We start from the raw sequence: 10196 nt of genomic DNA on the forward strand, positions 1-10196 counted from the left end.
ACAAAGATACATTTAAGAGAGGAGTAAAAGCTATCCAAACCAATTTCTTTGTGAAGGCACTATCCTTCATCTATTTTCCTGCTTATCAATATGGGTATCTGGGGGGTTAATCCTGCTGCTGTTCCTGTTTTCTTTACTTTTGACTTCAGGAGCAGAATCAGGCCCTAATTAATGTAATTATCCTCCTATGTAATAGTATGAATACCTACTCAGAGGAGGCGGATGACTGTCTAAGACCATCTTTATCCACAGCTACACTGTGAACTGCACCAGTGTGCATCCCTTTCCAAAACAACCGCAGGCACCAGGAGGGGAGGAGTTGTCCTTCAGTAGCCAGGCAAGAAACCTGCCAAACACAGTGTCCCTTCCGCATGAATGAACCCTCTCCTCTGATTAATACTTTGCATTTCCCACAAGGGAAAAGACAGAGTGAGGAGGTAAGTGAGCAGCTGAATTACCCATTCTCGGAGAAGCATGATCATAAATATTTAACATGGTACGTATCAGAAAAGAGAAAGGAACAGGCTCCCTTTCCAGTCCAGGCTGAGAAACTCTCCAAATCCCCTGGTCCCACAGGGACTGCATGCTCCTGTGATCCCTTCTGCATCTAGCAAAGGGGAGAGAGCCGTTAGCTCATAAGAGGGCTGGACAAGGTGTCTCTCTTTACGGGGAGATGACTGACTAAAAATCTGTGCATGGAGGGAAATTACCTGGAGATCTCCCTGGCCTGTGAATGGGGCCCTGCCCCAGGCTCTGGGTTTTTAGGAGCCTGTTAGAAAATAAGGGTCTCTGGAAGCCCACATATGAGTACACAAGCTCCTGCCTTGGTGTCCACTTGTGGCCCACGCATGGAGCCTGCTTGAGAGTGTGGGTTATGTCCCCATGGCCCACGCGTGATTTTTGTATCCGTATAACACACGGATGGCTGCTCTGCTCTGACAGTGGAGATCACCCTAATGATGCTGGGAGGAATTGGGACTGAAGGGAGGTTTGAGTGTTTTGATGAGGGTGCTGATTGCATAGCTTACCCTTGCATATCTGGAGGAGTAGGGATCCTCAAAGAGCGCCCAGATGCGGGGCTGCCACCGTCTCCAGAAGCCCCCAGATCTGCCATCCGGGGAGTCACTAAGTGCTAGGCGTTTTGTCATCTCCAGCTCCTCTTCACCATCACCAGAGTCTCCGGTGCCATCTATGTCTCCGTCCTCGGCACTGCTATCCAGGGGCGCCCCACCAAAGCTGTCCAGAGCCTCTTCAGCGTCGCGGTGCTGCCGGTAGGTCATCCAACAGCAGGGCTCCACATCGGTCTCATCGATGCCCCAGAAGGCCAGCTCCTCCTCATACAGGGGCCCGCACACGTCCGCGGGGCAGTGCAGCTTGCCAGTGCGGTAGTAATTCAGGATGTGGGCAAAGACGCCCGGGTGCCGGTCAAAGAAAAACTCATCCGTGCGGGGGTCATAGTCGAAGTGGCTGTGGGCATCGGGTTCGGCGATCCAGGCCAGCCGAGTGCCGGGCAGGGTGCGTAGGGTGCTGCGGTAAGTCTGGTGCCTAGTCCCTCCCACGTTGATCACAATGCGGTCGCTCTCGTCGCCCTGGCCCATCTCGTCTCTTATTAGGCATGTCGCAGACTCATCCAAGCAAGCACGGCAGGCAGCAAGCCCGTGAGGGGACGGCTGCTCGGCGGCAGTCGGTGCCTAACCCGAGCACCAATCCAGGCCCGTGGGGGCGAAGGGCCCCGGCCGGCTCCGCTCCCCGGGGGCCGCTCCGAGGGGCAGCCGGTGCCGGTGGCTCCCGGCGCTGCACCGCCTTCGTCTGAAGTCAGACACTCGGGGGCCGCGGTAGCTGCAGCCGCGGCGGAGGGGCAGGGGCAGGGGGGGCCATGCTCCGGGAGCGCGGGCGCTGCGGTGCCGGGGCGCAGGGACGTGCCGGAGGGGGAGGGCCCTTCCCTGGTTGGACGTGGCCAAAAGCACAGGGAAAAAAAAAAAAAAGAAAAAAAAAAGGGGGGGGGAGAGGGGGATTGGGGGAGAAAAATCACCGGCGCTGCCCACAGGTGCTCCGGGCGCGGGGCTGCGCCGGGCAGGAGGCGGGGGTGGGCGCCGGCGCCGGGTGCAGCCCCCGCGGGGGTACGGCGGAGCTCTGCCCGCGCCCTTCCCGGGAGGCGCCCGCCGGTGCTGAACGGACAGCGCCGCGCACCGCCCTCCCGCCGCGCCGCTCCGCCCCTGCGGCCGGCCGGGTCGAGCGCGCTGCCGGTGCGGGCGGCGGGGACCCGCGGCGCCGCCGCTGCCGCTGCTCCTCCCGCTGCCGGCGCCGCCGCTGCCGGGCGGCTCGGTACAGCCCGCCCGCTCGCCGGACAGCGCCGCGCAGGCGCGCTGCTCCCGCCCCGCCGCCGCTCTCCGGGTCCTAGCGCCGGCCGCGCTCCCGCCGCCGCCCGGACCCCCTCGGTTCCTCGGCCGCCACCTCGCGTACTTCCTTCCCGGTGCCGGGACAGGGCTCCCTGCTCCGGTGCCCCCGGCTGGGGGAAGAGCGCCCTCACCCTCCGCTCGCGTCCCGAGTAACCGGCCTCTCTCAGCGGCGCGGTGGTCGCGCTGAGGGTCCCCGTCGGGAAGCGTTGGGTGTTCCGGTGCTGCCCCGCGCTCGGCCCTGAGTGACCTCTCCAGCGCTATTGAAGTCAGTCACGGCTGGTCTCGTCCTTCGTGGAATGGCTTCACTGAAGGGCAAAGACACAAAGATCTCCCCAGGCATAAACTTCTCACATCGTGAGCAGGGGTGCCCGGGGTTTGTATTTCCTACTGCATCGCGCCTTTACGTGGTCCCACGGACCTGCTCCATTTCTTTATCTTTTCCTCTATTTTTCTACTGTTCACTTGTTTTCTTCCCTAAAGCCTGGGTTGGTAGGCAGCTGCAATTTGTGTTCATGTTGTTTATTCTTTTTTTATTCTCATTAATTCGCAAAGAATGCCAAGGGAAGTTTCACATCTACAAAAAGAACAGTTCCTGCCCTGCAAGGAGCTCGAAGAACAGCAGGGAGATGGTTGTGTGGAAGGGAAGAGGTATGTAGACATGTTCTGTATTTTGTTTTATTTGCTGCCAGGAGGGAACGGGCTTATGAGAGAGCCTGGAAAGCTGAGCCGGCAGTGTGCTCAGGTGGCCAAGGCGGCCAATGGCATCCTGGCCTGTATCAGAAATAGTGTGGCCAGCAGGAGTAGGGAGGTGATCGTGCCCCTGTGCTCGGCACTGGTGAGGCCGCACCTGGAATCCTGTGTTCAGTTTTGGGCCCCTCACTACGAGAAGGACATGGAGGTGCTGGAGCGTGTCCAGAGGAGGGCAACGAAGCTGGTGAAGGGTCCGGAGCACAAGTCTGATGGGGAGCGGCTGAGGGAACTGGGGTTGTTTAGCCTGGAGAAGAGGAGGTTGAGGGGAGACCTCATCGCGCTCTACAACTACCTGAAAGGAGGTTGTAGCGAGGTGGGTGTTGGTCCCTTTTCCCAAGTAACAAGCGATAGGACGAGAGGAAATGGCCTCAAGTTGCGCCAAGGGAGGTTTAGATTGGACATTAGGAGAAATTTCTTTACTGAAAGAGTGGTCAGGCCTTGGAACAGGCTGTCCAGGGAAGTGGTTGAGTCCCCATCCCTGGAAGTATTTAAAAGACGTGTAGATGAGGCGCTTAGGGACATGGTTTAGTGGGCATGGGGGGGCTGGGTTGATGGTTGGACTCGATGATCTTAGAGGTCTTTTCCAACCTTAATGATTCTATGACTCTATGAATCATGGGAGGTTGTGTCATGATGAGTGGATGAGGTGGAGAAACATATGATTGAAGGAATGCTGCTGGAGTGCAGCAGTGGTAGGGACAACACGATGCTCAACAGAAGAGGGTAGACTGGGGGAACGCAGTTAGGTTGAGCCTTGAAGGAGGACAGAGATTTGGATGTGCTGGAACAGCAGATGAAGAACAAGTGGAGGGCTGCCCAGGAGCAAGTGGTGTGGTTTGTAAGAGAAGGTGTTTGGCCATCCACAGCTTCCTTGGGTTGCAAAGGAGCATTGCGTGCGTTTGGGATGCAGAGAAGAGAACTTTGCAATAGTTGCGGTAGGATACACCAAAGAGGTGTATCAGACCAAAGAGGCCTGAACAGCAGATTTGTCTGTGAAAATAATAACAGATTGGTCTCGAAGCTGGTGGGGTAGAGGGAAGCCCAGGAGCTGGGTGCTATTTGTGATGACTTGTGGGAAAAGGGAGGGAAGATAGTGGGAATGGGGAGTAAATTACTGCTATGAGCAGTGAAAGAGAAAAGGGAAAGTGAGGCTAAACCAAGGCAACCTGGCACTTCAGCCAGCATAAACTGCAGACAAAATCTCTAGGAAGAGATGCCAGACATTGGGATTGAATAGAGGGAGAAAGGTTGATGGCAGAGGGAGAAATCTGAGAATCGCAAGCACAGAAATGCTATCTAAAATCTTTAAGAACTGCCAGACAGAGGGCACAAAGGGAGAAGAGTGCAGGTCTGTGAACCCAAGCTTGGCATTAAGAAAGGAAAAGAGGGTGATGACTTACTAACAGAGATAATACAGGTGGTAATTGTTTTGTAATCATTGTAAGTCGCTACTTTTGATAATAATAGATCTGGGGGTCAATGGGAAAGCACATAGGGTAGTTTCTGAGAGTTACGGAGCTGAGGAAGGTGACCCAGGAACAAGGTTTAAGGACCTGTGAATCCCAGGCCAGTGGGTTTTTCTGGTCATCTCCACAACTGTAGAGGCTCTTTCCCAGCTCATTAGCTCCTGCCTTCCATGTTACCTTACCCCACATCAGTGGTTCCTCTTTAGGAATTTCAGAGTTGAGATCTAAGGTGACTGTGGGGATGAAAGGGATATCTTGCAGCTTCTGTCGCTTCAGTTTCCCCTCTTGTCTGGGCATCTGCAGGGGGTTGGTACAGGACCTTAGAAGTCAGCTGGAAGTATACGTTAAAAAATGGAAAGCTTGTTTAAAGATAGTTTTTATGGACTCAGGTGGGGAGGCCACGCTTACGTGACCTGCGAGCTTTCTTTGAAGATACTAAGGCTGTAACTGATAAAGGAGCGTTAGTAGATGTGGAAGAGTTGGATATTTCAAAAGACGTGTGAGAGGGCCCCAAATCAGAGACTGATGGGCGCGGGGAGCTGTGAGATCTGGAGCAAGATAGCTGCTGAAATGGGAAGCTCTCTTAGAAATATAAATTGGAAAATGAAGTTTATACATTATTTTGATGTGGAAAATGAAAGATAACATCACGTTTGAAGCTTACGTTGATATTTGAGAGGGAAAGTATTAGAAAAGAATATCTTTATTAAATGAGGATCATGGCACAAAATAACTGCATATTAAGACACAAAGACTTCGCTTTGCACTGTAGATTAGAGCATGATTTGCATTTGTTTCATTAGTAATAGTTGATATCACCAGATAGGTGGTTGCTGATTTACACAAAATGAATGTTTTAAGTCAGTCCAGCAGGTGCTGTGTATCAGCAAAGTTTTGCTTTAAGCCTGCCATATAGTGATATAAAATTTTGGTTTAATTTAAAAAAATAATTTTCCATAATTGGAAGTGTTTGGACTATGATAGACAAAACAAACCAAATCATTTTCAAATATCTAATTTGTAGACAGAAAATTTCCACTGAAGTTTGGTTATTCGCAAACTGTATAGTGCCACTTTGCCCCCTTAGTCCCACTGAAAAATAACAATGTTATAACTATTTTTTATTTTGGTTTATATTTGACATTTTTAAAGATTCTTTTTGGCTGCAGAATGCAGCTCATGCAGACTTGCTATCTCAAACCAGAAGCCTCCATCTTCAGGTGCTGGGATGCTGAAGGATCCCCCCTCGCTCTGCAAGGACTTGCAAGGCTATACTGAGATTCTATAATCCCCTGCGTACGTGAGGTGAACAGATGAATGAATTTGCCACAGTTAGACGTACCCGCATTCAGTCTTCTTGGTTTCAAAATAGCCGTGTGTCTCCTCCATGCCTTTAGAATTGCCTTAGAGACAACACAGTAATTTGCAGAAGCGGGATCATGCATTTGGTCAATGCCATTGACTTCAGTGGAGTTAAAGAAGGAATGGAATGAATGAATGAGTGAAAGTTTAGGTCCCTTGCCAATACGCTGAGAGCAGTCCTCGTTACACTTCCCTGCTGGGTGTTTTCTCTACACTGGAAAGAGAAGTTAGGGAGGACTTAACGTGAAGGTGGATGTGTACGTCCAGGAATTACCTAGTTTTTATGTGACATCTCTTGTCATTTAAAGCTAAATTAGTAATTAACCTTACTAAGTTTTACTTGTTAAACAGAACTAAACCAACTTTAATAGTACTAAGAGACCTCCGTGGGAGGCATGGAGTTGGTAGGTTGTTCAAACAGTTCACAGTTATTTGAAAAAGGATTCTGATACAGCGGCAGCAGGAGGTAACGTTATCAGAAATTCTTAAAATGCGTTAAAAGACATTAGCCTTGGAATTACATTTTGTTTCCTGAGCTGATTCTCACAACTTGAGCTGGGGCTGACCAAAACCTGGCACAAGTGGGGAAACTCAGCTGTAGAGTTTAGAAAAGCCTTTCTAAAGGCCTCCCTTGTGGGAGCCTTCCGAGAGGCCAGAGTTGTACAGCTACTACCCAGGAGATCATACATGCGCTTTGAGCCGTCCTGTTAAAGTCATCAGGCCTACTTCTAACCTTAGCTGTTCTTCTAAATCAACGTTTTTAATGGTGACAGTGGAAAAATAGCTTTAAGCCATAGATCTATTTTAGTTTTTAAACTACTGTGTAAGAGAAAAGAGAGTGAGTCCCCTTACTAATTTTACCACTTGTGTTAGGTCACCCCACTGTCTCCTGTGTTCTGATGACACAGGAAGAGTAAGTCCTTCTTTCACCTCTGTATCTGGTGTCCTGGGATCACCTTTGTGGCCCTATGCTTCAGCATCCCCGGAGTAATAATATACGATGAAAGGTAGGTTGTCTTTCAGACAGAAGTCTAAATTCTGTCTACAAAGGAAAAATTAGGTTGTGGGTTTACATGCTGTTCATTTGTTAATCCCCCTGCTGTCTACTTACTGCTTTAGCTGAAAACTGCAGTGATTTCTAATCTAACTCCAAAGGAGCTTTATTCTCAATGTGGGGACGACTGAGTGTATATTCCCTAATATTCCTAAACTTATAACTTTGGAGTGAAATTTTGACTTTTTTTTTAAAATTATTTTTATTTTTGTACGAAGACATTTTACCACTTATGGAAGATGCTGGACTGACAGATCAAAATCAGAGAGTGTTGTATAGGCACAGAAAGCACATATGGAAGCTTTGTATGCTTTGGTGCTCTACTAGTATAAGAAAAGTATCTCATTCTCACACCTCTTTAGCCTCTTCCTTCAGTGAGGTTCCTAGTGAGGACACCAACAATGGACAGCTAACGAAGCACTCACTCTTGACATTTAAGCCTACGTAGTCTGAGTTCATCAGACAGTTTATATTCAAAGAAAAAGGTTATTACGAAAAACTTCTTGACCGATTCTAACGAATGGAACAATATAAAGAGGGAAAAGAGATGTTCAGAGAATCTGTGACTTTGTGTGCAACTATGAATACAACTGGAGAGCACATTCAAAATGTTTTAAAGCTGGAGGATGCTGAGAGGGCGAGATTTATTTGTAAGAGTTATAATCTCAAAACAAAAGGCAGCCAGGGCTGGAACACCAGTTTTGCAATGCTTGAATGCTATAATTCAGTCTGTGCTCTCTTGTATTAAATTCATGACAAGTCAACGGTATTTCAATGCAGTTCTTTATCAGTTTTAGATGACATCATGCTGTGAATTGCTCTATCTGTTAATATTGATCCTTATAAATCATTTGGTTTGAGGTCTTCAAATGGAAAGCTGTGATGCACTTCAGCATGCAATGTACTCACTTTGTCCTTGAAACTCATTTAAAAACAAAGCAAGCTGCAATTGCATAGATGATATTACTTTTCTGAAAGGTTAGATTTACCCCTTTGAACTGTCAATAGTTGGATGAAAGCCCTCCATGGAAAGAATGAGAATGGAGGAGAAAATACTTGGTTGGTGCTTGCTGTTGGCTGGGGGAGTCATAGAGGTGCTGCATGTCAGAAGAGCTGTGTAGCCCAAAGCCTGATTCAAAGAAGTCACGCGGCTTTTAATGAGAGTAGCCAGAGCAGCAGAAGTTCCTGTACTTTTATCTAGCTAGATTTTTTTTCTCAATTACCTAAATTTTGCTTGAATATGTACTTCATTTTCATCCGTATTCTTCAACTGTTGCATGGCTTTGCTGTGAGCTGGGAAACATTTGCTATGCTCTGCCTGCTAGGTTGCATTTTGTTCTCCACCCATTCGTACTGGGCTGCATTTGATTGCGAGTGAAGGTTCTTTTTGTTTTGCAGATCCCTTTAGGATCCTTCGCAAAGAGTGCTGCTGTAGAAACGTCAGTGTTGCACAGATGTATATCAAGCTGTGAGATAAATGGAAGTAATATTGTGGTATGTTAGAGATCATCTTGGTCTTTACTCACGGCATTAACTGAGAGAAACTCCCACCTGAATCCGTTTGGTTTTGCTGAAAACTTATGGGCGGTGGAACTGAGTAAATATGACAGCTGGGATGGTGCAGAGGAGCAAGACGAGGTGGTGGAAGCAGTGTTCTGCTGCTTGCTAAAGGACTAGGGAGGTTTCTGCTAAAGGACTAGTGTCTTTCCTTTAGAGAAGGAGAAGACTGCTCCTTCCTGGCAAGAGGGTCAGTAAGCACTGCGAACAACTCTTGAGTTGTCTGGCTGACATCCAGCACCTACTGGAATCCTGCACGAAGCTGGGCTGGGTCAGGCGCTGTGCTTCTCTGGGAGCACATATATTGGCTGAAACGGTCTGTGTTTCTAGACATACTTGAGTCAAGGCTATAGTAAAAGTCAGGATTTGTCTTTGATGAGGCATTCCCCAAAATAGAAATGATTGTTCCTCAAGAAATCAAAGATGGGGCTAAATCACAGCAAAATCTACTTTAAGTAACTGAAATTAGGCATACAGCTTGGCTAATGCACCACTTCGTTACAATGTGCAGTTATAGGAAAAGTATAGATTTGTCGCTCGTCTTCTCTGTGCTGATCTAGGCGTGATCCAGCAAAACAAGCAGCTGGTGACAAGGAAAATTCAACTTATACAATTGGAAGATTCATGTCAACACATAACAAAAACGTGCTTATGGAATCTGCTACATATGTGTTACTATGAGCTGAGTGCTCTAAATCTACGTTTCTAAAAGAGTAAATGAGCGCATGTAGATCTGAACTATTTAACTCCTACCGTGTACTATAATTAGAGTTTCAGAAATGGCTAGTGATTTGGCTTTATTTTATTAGATGATGTGTTTTGGGGATTCCTAAAAGGTCCTTGACTTTCTGAGCCTGGCCTAGTCAGCTTTTTCTGAAAACAAAACTCTACTAATGCTGTCACTACATTTTTAAAATCTCAGCCAATTTGCAGGTGCGTGAACATAGCAACAGACACAAACACATAGATACAGACATATGTATTTTGCATATACTATATACAGGATACAGAACAGGAGGTGCTAGTCTTTTCTTGAACAAGGCGTGCAGTTCTCAGTGCCTCAAGTATATCTTTTTCATTTTACCACAAAAAAAATTAGGGTCTGTTTCTGACTGAGGAATATAGAACATGCTCCATTTTATACAATATATATGTTTGCCTATCAGCTGACTATTTCTCTAATACATCAAAATAATTAGAACATTTCTTTCTTCCTCTCCTTTTTTTTTTAAACTGAAGTGAGAACTTTATTTTTATTGAATGATTCACTTTCCACAACTGTTATTACTTCTCCAGCCTACTCTAAGTTTGCAATAGTGACTGAAATGTTCTCAGACAAGCAGATGGGAAAATGGCCTGTAAATCTTTATTGCTACAAACGGTTTGTAAAACTTTGGGTGTTGAAAGGTAAGAGTAGTTCAAATAAATCTCAACAATGCTGACTCAAAGGTTTAAAGCATTGCTTAAATCCCTTGATTAACCCAGCTTCTCAATATTTGACATGAATCAATAACTCTGAGATGTCTTTGCTGTTCTCTAGCTTTGTAAATATTTATGCAGCCAGTCCCATGAAATATGACATTTAATCCTGTTGAAGTAATTCTTTGT

At 47.3% G+C, this 10196-nt stretch overlaps 1 protein-coding gene across 3 annotated transcripts in view; it reads right to left on the reverse strand.

The window, feature by feature from the left end:
• Nucleotides 1–2263, reverse strand: part of KCNC1 (potassium voltage-gated channel subfamily C member 1) — a 131098-nt gene extending 128835 nt beyond the window's left edge. For all 3 annotated transcript variants that reach the window (XM_075163082.1, XM_075163083.1, XM_075163084.1), the window contains exon 1: nt 1029–2263. In XM_075163082.1, coding sequence (XP_075019183.1) covers nt 1029–1598 — 570 coding nt within the window. In that variant the 5' untranslated portion in view covers nt 1599–2263. The remainder of the gene's footprint in view (nt 1–1028) is intronic.
• Between the last annotated feature and the right edge of the window lie 7933 nt (nt 2264–10196).

The sequence above is a fragment of the Calonectris borealis genome, chromosome 14, assembly GCF_964195595.1.
Source record: "Calonectris borealis chromosome 14, bCalBor7.hap1.2, whole genome shotgun sequence".
NCBI lineage: Eukaryota > Metazoa > Chordata > Aves > Procellariiformes > Procellariidae > Calonectris > Calonectris borealis.